Source organism: Neopelma chrysocephalum, unplaced genomic scaffold, assembly GCF_003984885.1.
Source record: "Neopelma chrysocephalum unplaced genomic scaffold, ASM398488v2 Primary Assembly neopelma1_77, whole genome shotgun sequence".
NCBI lineage: Eukaryota > Metazoa > Chordata > Aves > Passeriformes > Pipridae > Neopelma > Neopelma chrysocephalum.
In genome coordinates, this window is record NW_020897738.1 from 7,803,390 (window position 1) to 7,825,512 (window position 22,123).

General features: G+C 45.5%; 1 protein-coding gene across 19 annotated transcripts in view; it reads left to right on the forward strand.

The window, feature by feature from the left end:
* Window positions 1–21,535, forward strand: part of FBRSL1 (fibrosin like 1) — a 507,770-nt gene extending 486,235 nt beyond the window's left edge. For 8 of the 19 annotated variants that reach the window (XM_027689359.1, XM_027689363.1, XM_027689362.1 and 5 more), the window contains 11 exons: window positions 839–1,074; window positions 3,203–3,253; window positions 4,175–4,270; window positions 7,614–7,685; window positions 8,254–8,292; window positions 9,140–9,211; window positions 10,479–10,611; window positions 13,675–13,752; window positions 15,499–15,582; window positions 16,582–16,816; window positions 18,824–21,535. In XM_027689359.1, coding sequence (XP_027545160.1) covers window positions 839–1,074; window positions 3,203–3,253; window positions 4,175–4,270; window positions 7,614–7,685; window positions 8,254–8,292; window positions 9,140–9,211; window positions 10,479–10,611; window positions 13,675–13,752; window positions 15,499–15,582; window positions 16,582–16,816; window positions 18,824–20,057 — 2,330 coding nt within the window. In that variant the 3' untranslated portion in view covers window positions 20,058–21,535. Of the gene's footprint in view, window positions 1–586; window positions 1,075–3,202; window positions 3,254–4,174; window positions 4,271–7,613; window positions 7,686–8,253; window positions 8,293–9,139; window positions 9,212–10,478; window positions 10,612–13,674; window positions 13,753–15,498; window positions 15,583–16,581; window positions 16,817–18,823 lie in introns of all 19 variants that reach the window. The other 11 variants (XM_027689361.1, XM_027689377.1, XM_027689358.1 and 8 more) reach the window with 10 other exon arrangements.
* The last annotated feature ends 588 nt before the right edge of the window (window positions 21,536–22,123 follow it).

Genomic DNA, 22,123 nt, shown 5'->3' on the forward strand with positions numbered 1-22,123 from the left:
CTTATTGCAAAGAAGGCCTCGATTTTGATGGATGTTTCTGGTCACTGCATGCATGTCTTGGGGCTGAGGAGGGGGAGGATCTGTTGAGGAATGGCTATCCAAGCAGATAGTTTATAGCCACCCAAATCCATGGTTACCTCGCTGCCTTGTAGATCTTGTCAGAATTTTACCTCTTAAGTGTGTATATTTAGAGGGCCTGACACACCCACATAACACACGTGTTGTGTTTGCCTGTGGGTCTCCTCTCCAGCAGAAGCAGGTCAGTATGGCTCATTTCAGAGCGAGCTCTTGGCCTCCAGACGGGGCGAGGCTGGTGCAGGAAAGTCCAGCCACTGCGGCGTGGGACTGGAGCTCTGAGGTGTGATCACAGAGACCCCTCGGTGCCGGGGAGGAGGAGGAGGAGGAGGAGGAGGAGGAGGAGGAGGAGTGTCCTGGGGCGGGGCCGGGCGGAGGTCGCTCCCCGCGGTGTTTCCTGCCGTGCTGCCTCACAGCGTGGTGTTCTCGTGTTTTCTGCTGTGCTGCCTCACGGTGTTCTCGTGTTTTGTTTTCTGCTGTGATGACTCATGGTGTTCTCTCTTGCCTTTAGATACCAGCCTGTTGATATCATTCAACCAACCAATCATGTATTGCCAGCCTCATTCGGGGATTCTGATTGGTACTTTGTCACAGGCATCTCTCTTACCTCCACCAATGAGTCCTCACGTAGAAAACCACCACAGCATGACCTGCAGAAACAGGGAATGCCAGGTGAATATTGACTCTTTCTCCTCCGTCTTTGTGGTACTCACAGGCCCACGGGCCTCTGTGTCTTTTTTTTTTCTCTCTCTCTCTCCTCTAGATCACGAACTGCTCAGGCAAGAGCTGAACAACCGGTTTTTGGTTCAGAGTTCGGACCGGGCCGCTGCCTCACTTGGCCCGGTGCCGCTGCTGAGAGCGGAGTTTCACCAGCACCAACACACGCATCAGCACCAACACACCCACCAGCACACATTCACTCCTTTTCCATCCAGCTTGCCCCAGACGCCGCTCATGCCGCCCTCTGCACCTCCCATGGTGCGTACCCCAGCCCAAAATGTGAGGATAAGTAGAGCATCTCTGGTCAAAAAGCCTAACCCACTCTTGTCAAACAAAACCCAGCCCTCTTCATTTCAGCCAGGCGTGCTCTCCCCGCCCTTCAGCACTCCTGAAGGGACCTCCTTTCCATCCACAGCCTCCACACCAAGCCTCTGGGTCCCCCATGCTGCTACCCATGAGCAGATACAGCACCCACGAGACAGGTCCAGAGTCCCTTTAGTTTCCTTTTCGTGTGTCGTGGGGTGTATTTCTATTCCCCCTTTCCCAGAGCCAGCTGCCATGACACACCAAAAGACACCAACGAGGATGCCACAAGATGGGTGGCTTCCAGTCCCAGACACGGTGCCCACAACTGCTCAGGGCAGGCAGACTGTGCTGGCTCACCCAGAGCTCTCACCACAGTGCAGCATCTCATCCCATACGAGTTTTGTCCCTCTTCCTCCTGATTCCTAATCTGTATCGATTTTGGCATTTTATTACTTGATTACATCAACAACCACTAATTTGTGTGTGGCTGGTTCTAGTGGGAGAGATCCTCCTGACGGTGTAATAAGTATTTTGTCACTGAATTTGCTTGTAACACAACGGGACTTTGCTGCAGCTGTTACAAAATTGTTAGAGACCTGCTACAAATGGATTTTGTCAGTACTTTAAAATGCACTCTCTCCCCATTTCTGGCAATTACTTTGTGAGATTGAAAGCACAAGATTTAGCTTTTTCCCCCTTCTCAGTTTCACACTGTGTCCAAAACACAGAAATAACCCTGTTCTGCTAAGGCTGGCAAATGCCAGGAGCAACAGCCAAAGCAGCATTTGGGAAGAACTACCAAGGACTCAAGGAGCATAATGTTTCTCACTTTCCCACTGCTGACTGCCCGATGACATTCTTGGGTTGTAATCTGCTTAGCAGTGAGACAATTAAAAGCAATATCATCCACCCAAAATCCAGCCCCAGGTGTTTGCTCAATGTACTCATGTGTAAACACCTTCCCTTCTTTTCTCGGGCTGTGTAAAACAATCCTGAATCTTTTCTCAGAAGTCTCCTGTGTTATTTAAGAACTCTGATACCCGAGCCTGTGAACAGCTCCCTCCCTCCCACCCGTGCCTGTTGATGTCAGCCTTCAGACCAAAAAAAACTTGCAAGGCTCTTTTGTTATATTTCACTCACATCTTCTTATATTCCACTAGATCAGGTCTGCTAATCCCAACACCAGAGAGGAGTGTTGAAATTTACAGCTGCATGTGTTTGGTAATTTATGGTATTTACACTGGAGGGGACATGGCTCCAGTAATAACTGTAATTAATGAAATTACAAATCTACTCTCCTGCACATAGAGGAGTGTGAAACAGCAGCTGACTTGCCAAATAAGCAGCTTTTCATGGGGTCCTACAGCTCCCTTCCCTGCCTTCTTCCCCGCTCCCTCCTCCCCAGCAGAATGTACATACTGTTCAGAAATGCAATGTGTTTGTGCTTTGGTTTTGCTTCTGAGATGGTACAAGACAAATGGGGCACAGACTACACACATGGAGGTGGTAAAACCCCATGCTGGAATGGGAAAGGTTAGCAGTCACCTTTTCTCTGGGGCACTCTCCCTTTTGCAGGGGAAGGGGAATATATGGAGATTTGTGCATCTAAAGCGATTAAGCCCTTTCCCAAACAATTTTGGTTCTTACAGGAACACAGAAAAAGAGGAATTGGCATTGGCTGCCCCACAGTAGATGTTGGGGTCTGATGGAAAATGTTCCTCACCTGCTAGTCTGTGACCTAGTTCAGTGATCCAGGGGCAGATCCCAGATCTAGACCTGGAGCTGAACTTCCCCACATCTTGCTGTGCTGCAGGTGTCAGGACTGCTCCCTTCCCAGTGAAGGAAGCTCTTCTTGCAGTGCCTGAGACAGGGTTCTGCAGTGAGCTTTGCAGCACCCAGCAAGACCCAGGGGCTCCTCTGTTAGCTTTGGGAAGTCAGTGAGCTCCCCCATGAGCGAGTGTGGAATAACCAGTCAGTTCTGCTCTGTTCAACGCTGTGCACACGGGCCATCATTATTTGTCTGTGTTGAAATGCTGATGTGTCTGCTACTGCCAAAACCAAACTCACCTCTTTTCTGTTTTTTTTTCTCTTTTCTTTCCAGTTTGACAAGTACGCTCCCAAATTAGACAACCCCTACTTTCGACATTCCAACGTGAGTGCCCACCTTTCCAGTTGGTTTCTTTGTCAGTGGTTCTGCTTGCTCTTCTTTTGCTTGTTTTCAGTTGATGAGTCATGTTTGGGTTCATTCATTCCTAAAGCTCTTTTTTTCCTGTCTTGATTTTTATCTTTTTAAGGTACGAAATTTCCTTTGGGCTTTTTTAATTTTTTTTTTTTTTTTTAAATCTCTTGCCTACTGCATTTTTGCTGCTGTGGCTCTGTATCGCTGTGCCTGGGATGGCAGGGAATGCGCAGGAATTGCTCAATCAGTGGTCATTGCAGTATCTTTGCAGCTGGTGCTTCTCCCAGTGCAGCAGCCCGGAGTGCATGGCTCTTTTCACAAGGTTTTGCTCAGGTCACAGGAGTAAGTCAGACTGGTGGTTTCTTCCTGGTGCTCCCCACTGCTCCAAAGCACAAAAACTATATGTTTTGGGACTTGTAAAACTGCTGTATGTGCTCAGGAGAGGCCTAAGCAAAATTTAACCCAGCCTACACAACTGCAAGGTGGCGTGCACGTTGCCTGTGGTTAGAGTGCAGTGCAGCATCTTGTGGTTCTTTTTTGCTTTGAAAATTAAAGCAAGTCACATTTCAAAACAGGATTGATTTGTTTGCAACTGCAGAAAAATGCAAAGTTAACGAAAAGGGAACATAAACCCCAAATTATGCTCTGTGCTTCCTGCAGTAGTCCACAATTTTTAAAGGCACACTCGTTCAGCACTATCTAGAAAATTCATCAGATGAGTGCATTTTCCAAGTTTTGGCTTTGCTCTTAAAAATTTTGAAAGCAAATTTGGAGTGTATTTTCACTGTGGCACTTGGTCAGCACAGTACTATTTTTGTGTGTGCCAGGCTTGGCACCTACCTCCATTATTGTTCAAGTCGTCCTGTGACATAAGCATCTCTTTTTCTTTTGTAGTTCTTTCCAACCTATCCTCCAGCAATGCCTGGAATGCCACCCATGCTTCCACATTCAGGTCCCTTTGGGTCACTTCAGGGAGCATTTCAACCGAAGGTACAAAACTTCTTCTTCTGAAGGCTTTGTTCTTTTGCTGGGAGAGAAACTGTGTTCAGAGTGGTGTCTCTGGTGATTTTGTAGCACATGATTTAAACCCGCAGAAACGCAGCCCAGGGTTGGAAGCGATCACCCCACAGAACTGGGAGCATCCTCTGCACAAAGCAGCCAACACTTTAGCAGAAATTTTCTCTTGGCACTGCAGATCCTTCCTTGGAAAAGGATATAGTGGTTCACTTGGGAGGTCAGCTGAAGCTGGAGGAGAAGCACACAGTCAAGTGCATTATTTGACTGAAACATTTACAGCTCGTAATAGACCGATGAGTCCCAAATCATTTTATGAATCTAATGGTCTGAGATTGCAAAAGATAAACTGTGTTTATTCCCAGAAAAAAAAAAGCAATGAGAATTTGACTGCATAAGTGTGGGAACAATAGGGAGAGACTGCTCTAAATGGGTAGAGCAATTTGAAGGAGCTGAATTTTTATTCCCAGCTCCAACACTGTCTGACCTTGGGCAAGTCGCTTAAACCTTCTGTTCCTCAGCTTCCTCATCTATAAGGTTATCTTGCAGTGGGTTTTATAAGGGTTGATTAATGCCTGCAAGCTTCTTTGAGATAATGTGTTTGAAAGGTGCATTGCAGCTGTAACATGTCATTACAACTAGCACTGATTGGCATTTGGAAATGTTGCCATGATAACCCCCATTTTTGGCGAATTCTGTGGTGTGCACTGCTTTTTTTTCCCCCTCCCAGACATGTTCTTTTTATTACCTATTTATAAATGTGCGGAACTGTTAAATCTCTCCAAACAAGAAAAAAAAATAGGGTTTTATCTGCACAGTATTTGTTTGAAAATTGAGCACTTACTTCCTTTGTCAGGTGACATGTTTAGCTTCCTCACATGCTGTGATTTTAGAGATTTCTTATCTTGGGCTGCATTTCCATAGAGCTCTGCTGCTGTGTTAGGAGGACCAGCACAGTAGCCAGGCCATTCCTGTCTGCATTTGGAAGGTGGTTTCCATAACCATGCCAGGCAGGTCTGTGGGATGTGCTTCCCTCAGCAGTCTCCCTGATGTCAGTGCAAGCCAGTAATTAGCAACTGCTGCAAATCAGGCTTCTTACAACCTCCCCCCTTAACTTAATGTTTTTAATGGAAGCTGGAGCATTTCCTCAGCGCCCACCGAATGGGAGTTTTGTGTGTAGTGGCTGCAGGCCTAGAAAAGGATCAGTTCATCAAAGCAGAGGGAGGAAGAGGGACAGAACACATCCATCCCTTGATGGAGTTTGTCTGCCAGTGTTAATTGTTGTTATTTTTGCAAGGGATGCCAGGGAGTCCCTACAGACCCCGAGTTGTCAGGGTGTGAACTCGATCTTCCAAGAAAAGGAGTTGCACAAATAAGGTGGAAGTGCCAAATTCTGCTAGCAGGCAGCTAGGGCTGTGCTTTGCCATAAGGCTGCTTCCTCTTGATGAGGAGCTGCTGGTACACTGATGGCATGGTCTTCTGCTTTCCATCTTCATTACAGAGCTGCTCAGATTCCACCTCACTGTAAAATACCATTAGGCCAAGGGGAAGCAGTTACATAGCAAGAGAGGAAAAGTGAGCAGAGACCCTTTACATTTTTAAGCAGTTCCTAGTGCTGTGTTATAACCAGCTTTTCGTTCATTTTAATGATAGATACATCCAACATTTGCTAGCTTGAGTTTAAGCAGTGCAAGGTGACACTGGTGCCGTGGTTAATCACTGACATCACTTGATCTCTGGACAGTGCTGTATTTACATACAATCTAACATCTGAAAAAGAGAGGGACAGCTTAAAAAGTGGATCTGCCACTTTGGCACATTATTTTACAGTTTCCTAGAGGAGACAGAGCTCAACTGCTAGGCAAAGCCACTCCAGTTATTGTTACTGCATCCTTTTTCCATGCTCTCTCCCTCCCAAGCTGTTTGACTAAAGCCTTCCTGATCACTGCAGACCTGATGACTCGGTCTTGGCGCGCCGAGTCCTGCGCTTCTCGCTTTCCAAAGCAGAGGTCTCGGTTTTGTTTTTCCCCTTCCCATGTCCGTTGCCTACAGCTGTGCAAGTCCACTGCACATAAATCCAGGCTGACGGTGAACTTCTCAGTGAGTTTCCCAAAGGCCATTTCTCACGAGCTAAGAACTTGAAAAGGTCACAAGTATTCCGTTTGCTTTGCCGGAGGAAGCATTCACGTCTTTCTCCGGGGGACAAAGGGACAGGATGACACCGTGCTATTAACATGTTGTGATCTTAAAGCTCTTGTCTGTATGATAGCTGTAACTTATTTGCCACCTTATATATACCTCAGCTGTCAGAGAGGCCCTGAGAGCTCAGCTCTGCCTGGGGAGTGCATTGACTTACCTACACACACACACACATGAGAATTCTGTTCTTAATGAGTCTGGAAGTTGCCTAGCCTTAGACAAATGAAAACCTGTCTTCCCTCCCACGCCCATGATTATACTCATGCCTTGCACTGTTTGAAATCTACTATAATTTGACCTAAAATGTGAGCGAAGTAATCTCCTGGGGGATGAGGTTTAACCCTCTGCACTCAGCTGCGCGGAGGCACCAGGTGCAGGAGCTCTGGGAGTGGGAGATGGATGGATGCCAGAGGGAAAAGATAAACGAGTTCTTGGGGATCATCTAGGACAGGGCAACAGGTGGGATCCGGAGGAGGAGGAACAGGGGTTCGTTCAATGAGGTGTTTAATTCTTGCTGGAAAATGATGGGATAAACAATGCAAAGCTATAAAAGACCCACAAGCACCTTCTAAGGTTTCTCATTTTGCCTTGTGGAAGCAAATAGATGGGCTGTTGCTGGTTTAGGCATTGTGTAACCTGGCCCCAGTCAGAGAGGGGCCGTGGTCCAGTGGGTGGAATATTCATGGGACCAGGATGCTCGAGTTGTTCTGTTCCTGACTGCTGTACTGGTTGCTGCCTGACACATGGAGGGAGGCAGGCAGGCCACCTCTCTCGTCCTCTCTCCTGCCTCCTGCCTGTTTTGTCTAAAGAATAAGCTTCTGGGGCAGGGACTGTCTCTTCCCATGCACTTGCACACTGCATAGCACAAGGGGGTGTGATTTCAGTGGGGCTTAGGGGTGCTACTGGAATACTGTTGCTGCTGCTCAATAATATCAGATGACATGGTGGTTAAATGCTGTTGGCTGTCAGTAAGAGATAACATTTAGCACTAATGTAGCAACATGCGTGCTCAGAGCACAGTGCAAACATGGCCTAATTAATGCTGTTAACATCAGATAGAGATGTTAAATGTACTGCTGGTGTGATACAGTATTATTCACGCTCTATTCTTGCCTTTCAGACTTCAAACCCTATTGATGTAGCAGGTAGACCAGGCACAGTCCACCATACGCTGCTGCAGAAGACTCCAGGGGTAGGCAACAATATATAACCTTCATTTCAGCTTCTCTAGATTTACAGTAAACACAGGGATTGCTCATAAGAAAAGGGAGAGCAAGCTGGTGAGCAAATTGGCCTCCAGACTCGGAACACGCAGTCAGGACAGAGGTTTCTTTCTCTGGTGAGACAGTGGCCTCCACCAGTCATAAATTCAAAGGGATGTATTGGCTTCTTAAAACAAAGTCACAGGGAAATGGGGCAGGAAACTCCTTCAATATCTTTTCCCCTAAGCACTGCTTGGAGAGTAGTTTTATGTGCTCCATTTCAGAACGATTACAAGGTTCAGAAAAGCACTGGCACTGTTCAGTTGCTGGCATGAAGCTGCTTTGTTTATCATAAAATTCTGCTGAGTTTGGTTCGAGGAATGAAAGAGAAGTTTTAAGCCTTCTTTAAGCCTTTTAGGTTTCCCATGTCACAGGGGACTTCTGTGGAACATTGCTTTCTAAATGCTTTTACTTGTTCAGAGGAAGGAAGTTCCCCACCTTTCTGTACGTTGGCTAGTTTTAGAAAGACTGATTGTTTTATTTCTGCTTTTTCCATAGGTGTCAGACCCTTATAGGCCTCCAGTAAGAGTAAGTAAGGTTTGTGGGGGATTTTATATACATATTTATACACAGATGCTTTGAGTGTTGTGCATGTGCTTTTGAAATCTAACGTGTCCAGTAGAAAATTTCACGCTAATCCTTCACTTAAAGCAAAATGTCATCATTAGCTCTTCACTGCTTCTGATTAATAACATTTAGGTTGAATCCCAGCCTTATTTTGCATCTATTTATGTGCATTAATAGTTCACGGTATGAAATAAGGGTCACAGAAATAAATGACTGTGCCATGGGCAGACATTCACCAGTGAGCAGATTCATGGTGGCTTAGGTCAATGTGCCTCTGATGTTCCACATAAACACCCTACAGTGAGTCCCACAGCTCAGCAGAAAACAGTGACTTGTTCAGCTGTGGCACTGCTCATCCTGGTGATTGTTTGTCTGAACCCTTTTCCTCCCCAAAAGCAAGTGGCCATAATAACCACGCATGACTTAGCCTGCAGAGCAGCAGGGATGAATGAACAGGGCTCTTTTCAGAGGCAGAACTGTGAACTGTTAGTTGCTTTCTCTTAAGCATGGCATACTGTTCTTTGCTGCCATTCATTTCAGTTCATGATGTGGGGAGTGCAAGTAGGAAAGAACAAGGCAGGGATCTCAGATGTCCACGAGATGAGGGAGATAGCCCACATTCTTCCTGCTTCCTTCTTAATTTAAACATCATCTGCTGCAGTGCAGAAGAAGATGTTGATCACCCATTGTGCCGTTTCAGTAATCAGCCTTTCTCATTGCTTAGCTGCCTGGTTGACAGTGAGGGAAATGAAATGCTCTGTCTGATGTAGATTGCTAACATATAAATTAATCTAAATTCTTGTGCTTTCCACTGCAGAAACCCGGGAAGTGGTGTGCGGTTCACGTACAGATCGCCTGGCAGATCTACCATCACCAGCAAAAGATGAAGGTAATTCAGACAGTTCCTGGAACAAAGCCAAGTCTTTTAGCTTAGAGATTGTATTTTAGTGAGTAATGGGCAGGAAACAGTTACTGTGGTGATTCTCAAGCTTGCCTGTATTGATTAACTAATACTTTCACTCTTTTAACATTTATTGTAGCAACCATAAAGTTTATATAAGGGCAAAGGAGCTGGGTTGAAGGGTGGCAGAATGAGCAGTAGATACGAAGTGCACGTCCAGAAAGAGACAAAGAAAGTGAGGGGGGAGAGTAATGTTTCCCCAAGTCCATCTTTTTTACAAAGCACACACGTTTAATGTCCTTTCCCTTCTGTACCAGTACCTCCCGTGGAGGAGGTAATGAAATGGCTGATACAGTGAAGAACACATTAACAAAGCACAGAGCAGGGGAGGAGATTGATGGCTCCAGTGTTAGAGGTTCCTGCACTGCTGTGATGTTGGGCAGAGGGAGGGGGTTAAAATTCAAGAGGTCACAGGACACAGGTAACCTGGTGTGCTGTTACAGGCTCCTGTGGCAGGAGGAGTAGCTGATAAGGGAGTTTGTGTAGGTTTTATTTTTCCACAGCCCCTGCTGTAGTTTTTTGTCCCATTAATGAAGACTATGCAGTGCTTAACTAGGTGCACTGTCAGCAGTGTCTCTGCAAGTGGTCTATGTCCATGTATTTTTATAAGCAAATATATAATCTTCAGGCTATTGAGAGACTTCTGTGACTTAGGTGCGGTCCTGGCCGTGCTCACTTGTACAGGGCAAGGATAAAAATAGCCTCTGGAGGAGCCTCATGGCTTCCTTTCTCCTTTGCCCCTTGCCTGCATACTGAGCTGTGCTAGCTGCAGGAGGGGCACAGCGTGGGCACGTCTCTCTCTTTCAAACCAGAGAAGCCAAACAGACGAGTCCATCACCCGGCTCTCCAGACTCGTGTCGGCAGCTTTCTGCCCGCAGAGTCATTTTTGTCAGGCTGAGAGCACCGACTGATCCCGGGGTGCAGGACACTTGGTGTATCATGTTCCGTGCTCCAGTGTGTGCTGAGGGGCTGGGATCACTTCAGACCTTATATCTGTGTGGATGGGGCCGAGAGGCTGCGGAGCGAAATGGCCCCACAGAGGCTGTCAGAGCACGGCCCTGTGACCCCAGACACGGCTGTCACTCTCACTAACTCTCCCTGGCAGGGCCAAGGAGGAACGAGCCTTAACTCCCTCTCTTTTTCTCCAATAAAAAAGGAAGTGTGTAACGAGATTGTTTTTTATGTCGTTTGACAGCAAATGCAGCTGGATCCCCACAAGCTAGAGATAGGTGGTAAACTTGACCTGTTCAGCAGACCTCCCGCCCCTGGAGTGTTTCCAGGCTTCCATTACCCACAAGATCTTGCCAGGCCTCTGTTTTCTACCACAGGTAAGGGAAGATCGTTACTTGTTGACAAACAGTCAGTCTATGTCATGTGTGTCCCTACAGCTACATGTGCCTCAAAAATAGGATCAGGCAAGGCTGACCAGGGCTGTGACCAGGGCTCTGCCACCACCTCCAGAGCAGGATCCTCTGCATGTCCCTGAGCTGCAGCACTTGGCTTTCATTCATGTCTGTGCAGCTGGTTCTTATGTGCCTGATTAATAGGCTATGGAGTGATTTTTAAAAGCGATTTTGACAAAACACTTGAAAATGTTTCCATTGCACGGGATTGGAAGTGGCCCCAGTCTCTTTCTTGCTTTTATATTTGCCATGTTCTTCTCAGCTCCTCCACTCACCAAGTTTCTGTTTGTTTTCTGAAAACAAGGGGTTTTTTGTAAAAGGAAAACTTCAATAACAGCATTGAAAATATCACAGAAGGTGTATTTGTGAAGTGTTTGGTTTTTAAATAGAAAATTCCCCTATGTGTTACAAAGTCCAGCAAACTCTAGGGCTTAAAATGGTATATATTGAAATAAAAAAAAAACCAGAGAATTAAGTACAGTTCACATTGATCCATTGCTTTCCAATCTGTTGGAGAAGTAATTACAATTATGCAGTTACCAAAGGGCAGTAAGCTCCACTGTGCTGTCCTCGCTGGCCCTGACCATGGGAGGCTGCAGCTCTGACATTCTGGTTTAGGAGGTCACTGTGGATTCACATGGATGTCTGTCTACCAAATGCCAAGTGTTGGTTTCATTCTGTTCTCAGGCTTTATTTTTTTTTCTGTGCTTGAGATGCTAAAGTCTGTATTCTGAATGAGCCATATCAGTTGATGAGATGTAACTTAGCTCTTTATGTATGTAATTAATTGGCAAATAATGACATTTTCTTCCCTATTGCTACTCTGGTTTTATGATGCAGTATTGCACAATCACCCTGAGTGCAGACATGGTCATGGGCAGCCTTGGTTCAACCTATTGAAATGAATGAGGTTAGAATTCTGTCCCAAACATGACAGAAGAGCAACAGAGGAGGATCAAACTGAAATTTCTGTGAGAACTGAGTTTCAAATATAGATGTTGGATAGCCCTCAGGAACTCCACCATTGCTTCAGTCTGTCTTTCTGCTCTGTCTGTGGATGGAAATTCTTAAGCATCAAATGCACATTTCTAGGAGATATAATCAGTGCTGGTGCCAGCTCTACATCCTAGGGTGCTACCCTGTATTTTGGTCTCTGTAAAGGTACTTTGATAGCACGGGGCCAAGATATTTATTGCACCTACTTGGATGCATAAGCACAGCTTATTTACAAACCTCTGGCTGTTTTCCTGTGGCAGGTGCATCCTTATCACTGTCCTCAGTCTGTCCTGTGTTGTCATTACAAGGACCTTATTTCATGCCTGGTTTTGCTACCAAAGGCTGTTCTGGGCAGAGTTTTACCCTGAGAGGCAGAAAACCACTGGTGCAGTTGGTATCTGGAGTTTTTTCTCTTAAAAGGTGCAAGCTTTTCATTCACAAAAGCAAGAGGGGGAATAGCATGGAAGAGAAACATTAGAGAAAGCAAATTAATAGAAAACTTTCACCAGAGATAAACAACCTTACAGCAACTTGTCCGTGAGTGCATTAATCACAAGGGCCATCACACGGTAAATCTGGGTAAAGAGCACTATCAGCGTGAGCAAACACTGCAGCTGTAATAGAGAGATGAATAAATCTTTTACTCTGCAATATCCCAGGCATTCTTTTCACCTTATCGAGCACGTGTGCAGTCGGTGTGAATCATTGGTTCTGCTGCATTGCCTGGTTACTGTGGGAGACATAAGTTATCTTAGGGCCACCTGTCTCCAGGACGGATGTGGGGCTGCCTGGCAGACGCTATATTTAATAACTGCCTGACAGCCTGCAGTGCTGCTCCCGGCTTCCTCCAGAGGATTTTTTATTATCAGCCCCATGTAGTTGAGTTTGTAAGCCGTCTCCTCTGAAGAAATCTCCCATCCATTATACACCTTCTGAAATCTTAAAGGATTAGAAAGATGACAGTCTCCATCCGTCTTGAAGCACTGGAGCAGTCAGAATGTTTATAGATGGGTACTAGATAGGCCTCGTTGCTTGGGTCTCTCTTAAGTTTCCTCAACTCATTTTCTGGCTGCTTAGGTGTGAGGTGCCCAAGCTGGTGAGGGACACAGAGCTCTGTCTCCTTCTCCAGTTTCATAGCCTGCTCATGTTCTGGACACGTGGCTGCTCATGTTTGCTAGATTTTACCTGTTATTCTTCCCAGCATTAAGGGAAGTTAACTTTTTACTAACAAAGTATATGAGACGAGCACTGTAAAGCTTTATGTAGACATTGGTCTGTTTTGCACATGACTTAACATGTCCCCTGGAAAACGCTGCTTCTGCCATTATGTGGAATTACTAGTTTCTAACAAAATGAGACAGTTAATGCACAGGTATGGCAGGTCTTGATTTCTGCGAGGGAGGCAGAAGTTGTGTTTGCATCCAGGCAGCATCTGAAGGTTTGCTCAGCAGTGGTGTTCCTTTCCCACGAGGAAGCACAGCACCATGGCAATGAGCAGTGTCTAGGAAAGGCAAAAAAATACCACAGGGGGAGCCTGTGGATGCAGAGACAGATGTGAGAGCGTGGATGGGGCTCCCATGGGAGAGACATGATTGATGTTCCCTGCGTGCCTGTCATTAACTGGTGTTTCATATAGACTCTAATCAGTCACTTCCAAGCATGTTCTGTCTGGGCCCATAACCTGAGCTGACCCTTTTTAATGTGAACACAGAGTAGTGACTAAAAATGTCAGACAAAGAGATTCACTTCCTCCTTACTACAGGTGAGCAGCAGCACTCAGTGCAAGGTCTCCTCCTGCCTCCTAGTGCCCACTGGCTCCTCCATTGGGCTCTTGGAGAAATCCTGCCTGTTGCTTGCTCAGCTGGTGTTTGGGGTCTTGCCCTGCCTTTGCTGTGTTTAAATCTGACCGTTGCATCCAGTTCCTGAATGTCAGGGCCTCTGTGTGTGCGAGGAGTTTTGCCCCTGAACTAAAGAGGGACCTTGTTCTCACAGGTGCGACACATCCAGCCACCACCCCTTTTGGTCCTTCCCCTCACCACAGCAGTTTCCTGCCCACCAACCACTTGGCAGGTAAGTGTAAGTAAACCCTGCCTTCACCTCTGTACCTCTGAGCCATTCCTGGCTCTCCAGCGTGGTCCTGCACTGTAGCACTGCGGGAGGGAAGGGCTTAGACTGCCTCAGGATGCAGAGGCTGGCCAGCTTCTCACCCCTGCCAGCTCCCAGCACATCCCCCTGCTCTCCCTCAGAGAGGGGCAGGACTGGCAGACCTCCTGCAAGAGAAGAGGGCATTGCAGAGCAGTCACCTCTGTCACTGCTGGGGCAGAGCAGCCAAAATGGGAGCTGCAGAGCCCTTCTGTGCTGCTGGATGTGCCCAAGGAAACTGGGAAATTTATGCAAAGGGTACCTCAGACAAGCTGCAGCCTCAAATGGGCTCCTCCCCTCCCATTTCCCACCGATGAAAGTTCTTGGCTATGCTGTTTAAAAGAGTTCAGGGAACAGTTCCTGGCAAATAGCTGCTCTGCACATTTTGCCAGCCTTTCAGTTTCCTAATTGGCAGTAAGTAGAGCCTGATTTTCTCAAATTTCCTCATTTTAGAAGCTCACAAGCAGCTCATTGCCAATTAAAGTTCAAGCTCTGTTGATTAATGTTTTAGTAACACTCATCCAATCAGTAAATGTGGCATGCCACATGACCTAGTAGACTTTTTTTCTGTTGCAAATACCCAGATTTACATCAATTCGTGAACATTCTGTCAAAATTAACTATCTCTGCCGAGTCACTCAACTACTTAATATCAAAGAGGAAGGGCAAGAACATCTATTTTAAAATAAGTAAATAAGCAAATAACTGTTTGCTTGAAGATCCAAGCTATTTGTGCCATTTGCCTTGATATTTTAAATATCATGATACCTGTTAGGAAGTGGAGAGCAACACATCTCCTCTAACATGGCAAATTAAAGACCTTAAAGGGGCAGTCAGAAAGCCAGTGGGCAGAAGGAGGAGTTGTTTAGAGAGCAGTAGGAAAGAAAACAAGTACACTGGTAAGATTTAACCCATAGCTATCTCTGGAGAAACCTAAGTCAGGTTATATACTCTCAGAGAGGAACCTCTTCTGGTGATGGGCACATTTACTGGAGGGGGGAAAAGAAGGCAGGACTGTTTATAGTCAGATACTTGGCTAGGAAAGGCAAGATAAATCTTCTGCCTCAAAGGATACAAACCTCCCATTCCTTTGTCGTAGCAGATTCTAAGACTGTGCTATTGTTTCCACCACCACTGGGATGAAGGAAGCTGTTATGGGAGAGGATTTTGGCACAAACAGGACAAAGTTAGTTGGCATAAGGATGGATGTCATTAGCAATTAGCTTAGAACTGTCTCTATGCAATATTACAAAAAGAGCAGGGAATTGTTTGCAGAAACAAGACGATGCATCCCCTCAAGTGCTGGCCGAGGAGCCTGCTGAGATTCTTCTTTGGAGGCAATTGCAGTGCTTCTGCTGTTAGTACTGATAAGAAAGGAGAGTTATAGCTCAGCAGCAGCCACCCTAATTTCAGCTATTAGACCTTAATTTCTAGCTCGCTTCTGACTGGCATACAAAAGTTTATTACAGCACCTGTTTGCGGAGTGAGCACTGAATCCCTTCTCCATTTTAACACAATGGGAATTTTCTGTGCAAAGAACCTTGCAATGAGAAAGATCAGCTTAAAGTCTGGCCTAATCCTACTTGGATTCAGACCGTTAAGAAGGGGAGGGGTGCGTTTCATTCTCCAACATTCTTGGCTAAATGCCTGCTAAATCCCTGTTTGCCTTTCCAGATCCATTTAGCAGGTCAAGCACCTTCAGCGGCCTTGGGAACTTAGGCAGCAATGCCTTTGGAGGATTAGGCAGTCATGCTCTGAGTAAGTACTGGCTGGGTTACTGCAGACAAACATCCCTTCCAGAAAAGCCACATGCTAATATTTACAGCAGCTGGTGGTAGTTTTTAAAGAAGTTTAATTCCTAACCTCCATTCTCCTATCTGAAAACACTGCACCTAAGATTTCCAGGTCTCTGCGGTGGGAGCTTTTCTGCACGTCACAGAGATCAGTAGCTGTGCTCTGTCTCCTCTCTGCTGAAGGCTGGTACCTTGTGTGCTTGTAGAGGTGCTGGAGCTGCAAGACCCTGAGCTCTGGGACCCTGTGGGCACCTAAAGTCACACCCTTCAGCAGCGAAGACACAGTGGAACAGCTACTGATACTTATTCAGCACACAGACCTCCTCTGTAACCACTGTCTGAAGTTTAAATTGCCTGTATAAAATAATTTTGCTTCAAAAACATGTTACCTGTAGGCAAAACATGCTGGAGAGCCACACATAAGAGAGTATGCTTATGCATCTCATGGTGCAACAGGAATCAGCTGAAGATGGATGGAGGAAAATCAAGTGACTGTTCTGAAAAGCCTTACAGCCAAGTTCTATGTTTATACACACGCATACATACCACCAAATAGTCTGGTTTCGTTAACAAAAAAGTCCCTGAATCCTCAGCTGCAGGCAGCTGATTGCTTGTAACTACCCAGAAATTAAAGTTTCTGCCAGTGAGAGGAGCTGAGGAAAAATACTGCTTTTGTGCTGGAAGCCTTGCCTGGGGTGGGGGGAGAAGAGAAGCTGGGCATTTTCAGTCGTCTCTGAGTTACTGAGATGTTGGGTTAGAGCTTCCTCCACCAACAGCCTTAAAAGAGCTGGTGGATCTTACACCCACTGTTGGCATTATCTGTGTCCACTTGCCAGAAGCTCCCCCTCGCCATTAAAAAGTCTTGAAAGGACAGTTCTGGTTGTGATTAGTATTGTGAAAAATGTCTCTGTAGTTACCAGGTTTGAATTGTTTTTAACTCTTCCTCCCCCTGCCGCTGTTCCAGCTCACAACAACATTTTTACCCACAAAGATGGCCCGAACCTGCAGAATTTCAACAACCCCCACGAGCCATGGAACAGACTCCACCGGACCCCGCCGTCCTTCCCAACCCCTCCCCAGTGGCCCAAGCCCACGGATTCGGAGCGAAGCTCCTCGGTGACAAACCACGACAGGGACAGGGAGCGGGAGCCTGAGAAGAGGGATCTCTCTCTGAGCAAGGACGACAGAGACAAAGAGAGGTGAGCAGCCTGGGCTTCTGAGCACTTCCTTCTGGGGCTGTTTTTCCTCTATGTTTTTTTTTCTAATTTTTCTAAAGTGTTGCTTGTCCTTAAAAGCAGCCGGTAGGCCTTTGCCTCAGATAAGAACAAGTAACACAACAAAGGAAAAAAAAAAACCTCTTTGCCTTTTAGGATTTTTCCTCTGTGGAAATAAGCCAGTCCCTGCCAGTAGGTTAATAAAAAGCACCAGGCTGAGGAATTGAGTGTGTTGCTGTGTTTTCAGGGGATACTTGGCTGTTCTCAATGCAGCTGCTTTAGGATTGCTGTGTATTCTGAAGTCATGAAGGGTAGCATTGTGATGGGTCCTTTGGAGACAGTCATAGTTCTCATTAATGTACAGATATGCTGATGAATTCAAATGTTAGCTGGACATTAACGAGATAAAAATGCAAATGCCTGTATCTGGAGCAGTGTGCATGAATCCATTAGCAAAACTGATCTTAAAAATTGCATTGTAGGCAAACTCTTATTAACCATGACAGGACTGTATCACCTGGGCTATAGTTACTTCATTAGCTTCCAGTTATATGATTTTAAAGCTGTGAAGCCCTTTATATTTCAGACCCCAGTTGTCTCCAACAGGCTACTTCTTTGTAGGCAATAACAGCCTGCAAGTCTTAGATGTGTGTGCTTGACTGGTGTTAGGGGGTTCATAGCTTGCCTGGAGTGCTTTTAATGAGATCTTCAGGCAGTACTTGTGAACAAGATTACATGGAAGCAATAGGCTGAAAATCATCTTGCTTCAAATGTTAAATTCTCTGACACTCCTTGCACGGATAGGAAGCTCCCTTCTTGGCTCTAGTGGAATTCATTTGCAAACCAAGGTTACTTTGCTCTCAAGAGTGCTCACCTAGGGGTTAACAGCTCTATTACATTTCTCTTAATTCAGCTTAAGCTGTCCCCAGCATCCCCGTTTGGTCGTGGTTTTCATAAACCACATCCTTGACCAGCAATCAGGACGTCCACAGAGGAAGAAATCTGGGTTAGCAAATGTAATCATAAGAGATAAATACTTACACAGCTCCCCAAAACACCTCCAGCTTTCAGCAGTCAGGTCTTACAGCTCTGGAAAGCAAACCCAGCTCAAAACTTAGGTGTCAGTGAGCCTCTCAGCTGCATAATGCAATTCTCTCAATCACACCATCATATTTTGCATTTAAAGTGTCTCTCATTCAGAGCAAAGTGCTTTTAGAAGGTGAGCATTATTTATTCCCCTGTTAAAGAGGTGGGATTAACTGTGACTAATTGGTTTGCTCAGAGACAGAGGTGCAGTTGAAACGTAAACCCTCGTGCCTCTCTCTGAACTGGGGATGTTGTCATCAAACCCCTTGTTCATCATGGCAGGTCCTCTTGAAACAGAGGTTGATTACTCAGGTTCATGGATGTTTCTCCTGAAGCACCTGGTTTACCTGGTTTTCCAACAGCAGAAACTCCTGCAGCTCCCAGGGAAAATAAGCCTCGTCTTATGGATGCTTCCAGTGGCCATGGCTGTCTTGGGAAGGACCTGCAGACATCTCTGTAGGCTCCTGGTTTGTGTGCCTGGATCTGTGTTTTAGGAAAGAAACCTGAGTTCAGAGTTCTACAGCTGAGAAGGTCATTGTCTGGCAGCAAGATGTATACATGAACACACAATAGGCATTTTTAAAGTTAAAATAAGCTGTCTAGAATTCTTTTTTCCCACCATTTCCCAGTGAGGTGGTCTTTCTCTTAGGGTGAATATAGTATTCTTTCAAACACATCCCCAGTCTAGTCCCAAATTTCTGGACATTTGACTTTTTTTTTCTATGTAGGTAGTGCATGTCCTTTGGTGTAGCATCACAGCTATAGCTGATGCCAGCAGAGCTTTCCAAATCATTTTCTAAGCAATCTTGGAAGTTTACAGCTGGGCACAGCCCTGTGCATGTCCCACATCGCGGGCGTGTTTGTTCACAGAAAACCAAGGATGTGCCTTCTCTCTCTTTTTTGCAGAGACCTCATGGATAAAAACAGACATTCAAACAGATCCTCGCCGGCATCAGCTCCAGTGACACATCAGATAAGCAATCTCATCCGCAGCAACAGCCAGACCTCCAGCGATCCCATCAGGCAGGTCAGCCTCGGGGACAGGGAAAGGTCCAAGGAGCCCGAGCGGGAGCACCCGGAGCGGCTGCGGGAGCCGCCCATAGCAGAACACAAGATCAAAGAGAGCCGTTCCCCGGTGAAGGAAACTCCAAGCCATGAAAAGAGACCCTCTGAGGACAACACAAAGCCAGTGATCCAGTCCGTGTCCCCATACAGCAAACCTGCACTAAGTGAGAGCCTGAAGCTCACCAACCTAATGAGCAAGGACATGGAGAGAAAGACAGAGCTTCCCAGCGACCTCCAGAAGATTAAGAATGACATCAAAGTCAAAGAGGAGAGGAAGGAAGACAGTGACGTGCTGGTGGTAGGGTCTGAGCCTTCCCAGCACTCCCGATCAGTGGAGCATCCCCCACCACCTACTCTCCATGGATTATCATTGCCTCACTCAATGGCTGCCTCCATGCCCATCTCCATGGGCAGCGTGCACCAGATGAACAACATGAATGTCCTGGACCGCAGCAGGATGATGACCCCGCTTATAGGCATGAACCCTTTGTCAGGAAGAGAGAGGCTGCCACATCCTGGATTTTCCTGGGACCCGATGCGGGACCCGTTGCGAGATGCCTACCGGAGCTTAGACCTGCACCGTCGGATGGACTTCCAGCTCCGGACGGATCCTATCCATAGGTTTCCTACCACCTCTGGCTTTTATGACCACGAGCGATCCTACAGAGACAGGGAACCGCACGACTACAACCACGAAAACCTTCTGGAAGCCCGCCGGGAGCAGGAGCGGTTGCGGCAAGTGGAGGAGCGGGAGCGCTTGCACTTACGGGAGGAACTTGAGCGTGCCAGAATGCACCACTTGCACTCGTCCCCCATCGAAAGCCACCTGGCACACGTGCCATCCTTCATGCCTCATCTAAGCGGGATGCATTACCCCAGACTGAGTCCATCCACTGCCATGCACAACGGGATTTTGAACAGGAACCCGCCGACCGCGGCGCTGAGCGCGCCGCCGCCTCTCGTACCAGCCAGCAGCACCAGACCTGCCTCCCCACGCAGGACTACCCCACTCACAAACTCAGAGTCCAGGGACTACTCCCCCTCTAGGAACCCCAAAGAAGTAGAGGCACGATAGTCCCCGACATTGAATTTTAAACTCACCTGTACATAAAACAAAACAAGCAAGCAAGCAGACAAACAAACAAACAAAAAAACAACACAAACAGGAGAAAAAAAAACGACAACAACAAAAAAAAACAACAAACCTTTTACAAAATGCACTGCTGTAAACTTTTTTTTTTTTTTAATGTAAAATTTGTAGAAGTTAAGCACATTTCCATAAATAACGGGGTTGGGGACTTTCCAACAAGAAGGTTGCTGAGAATGGGAATTTAATATATAGGTATTGATTTTTGGTTTTGTTTTTTGTTTCTGTGCTAAAAAAAAAAAAATGAGTTGAGAATATCAAGTTTGTACATTTTTTCCCAAATGTGAGAAACATTTTTAATGGATTTGTATTTTTTTTAATTTTGTGCTCTTTATTCACTTAAAAAAAAGAGAAGAAATTTTGCTTTTGTTTTTAGTTAAATTTGCATTTTAAAGGCCTCAGATCCTTAAGAAAAAAATACCCAGGGTTTCTTAAAAGTATTATTTATGGAAATACTGTAGTTTTACAGTCCACTGTGAGGTTCCCTTCTGAGGCCAATTGATCACTTACCTTGGTACTTTGGAACCGAAGTTACAGATATATATTAAAATATTAATAATAATAATAATGTACAAAACTGTTTGTTTTTTGCCTTATTATATTATGCAGAAATTTAAGAGGAATTTTTTTTGACTTCTTGTTTTAAACAAAAAAAGAAAAAAAAAAGAAAACAAACTGTAAATACTCTGTTAATATAAATGTACACCAATATTAAATTCTTAACATAGGTAGAACTTTATAAAAATGGTTTCTAGAACCACTCTGGTTATTTCTTAACATGGTTACAACTCATACTCTTGTCACAGTCAGAAATTCACACTCAGAAAGCTAAGTACGGCATATATACTTCAACTATGCAAGAACTCGGAGGCAGGTCTTAGTGGATGTTGGGGGGAGGAAGGTTTTAAAAAAAAATTAAAAAAAAAAAAACAACCCAAAAACAACCAACTCGCAACTCTGGAGACAGAATGGCAATGGCATGTGAACAGGAAGAGAAGGATGCTTGTGTTTAACAAAAAAAAAAAAAAAAAAAGAGAGACTGAATTTTTTTGTACAAACACAAGGGACAGTTCGTCAAGGAAAGAGAGAGACACACGCTCCTGGAAGGGAATTTTGGTTTCCTACTTTTCAAGCTGGCAAAAGCAGATGGAACTGGCACAGTACCATGCGGCAGACCCTTTCCTTATTTTTTTTTCCTTTTTTTTTTCTCTTTTTTTGTGTTGTGGGCAGGATCGCTGGCAAGCAAGGACAATTTTCCGTGGACCCCTTGTGCTAATTGTGCAGTGTTCTTATTGGAATCTGTATACAAGACAAAGTAGAATTTTAGGAGTGCAAAAAAAAAAAAGTCTAATGGTTGATTAAAAAAAAAAAGAAATTCTGATATATTATCTATAGTACATGAAGACCATAAGCAAATGTTTGTTTCAGTGTGGTTCTGCCTTGAACTGCTTTTTGGCATGATTTATTTTTTATTTCCAATTTTACTTTTCATCCATATGTAAATTTTGCCATGTTTTACTTGCTGTACCATCCCCCCTTCCCTTATTTTATTTTTCAGTGTCCATGTTTTATATATCCTGGGCTTTTTCTCTCTAGTTAATTCAGCCATCCGCTACTATTTTCTTGGCTCTGTAACTCTTGTTTCCCCCCCCTCCCCATCCTCCCCCCTGCACCCCCTGTAATTTTAAACATTCAGTTTCCTTGTAGATCAATGAAGATAAATACAACATTGATTTTGGATGAAAAAGGCAGTTGAGTGTTTGTGTGTCGTAGCCAGCGCTGTTGACTCGAGGCTAATGGTTTATTGACGGCTGGGAGGAGGCAGCTGCCAGGAGGGGCTGGTGCTGGGAGAGGGGTTTTGGTTCTGCTTGTGAATCTCTTTTCCCTGGTGCTGGGAGAGGGATTTTTGGTTCTGCTTGTGAATCTTTTTTCCCTGGTGCTGGGAGAGGGATTTTTGGCTCTGCTTGTGAATCTCTCCCGGCAGAAGGACCGTG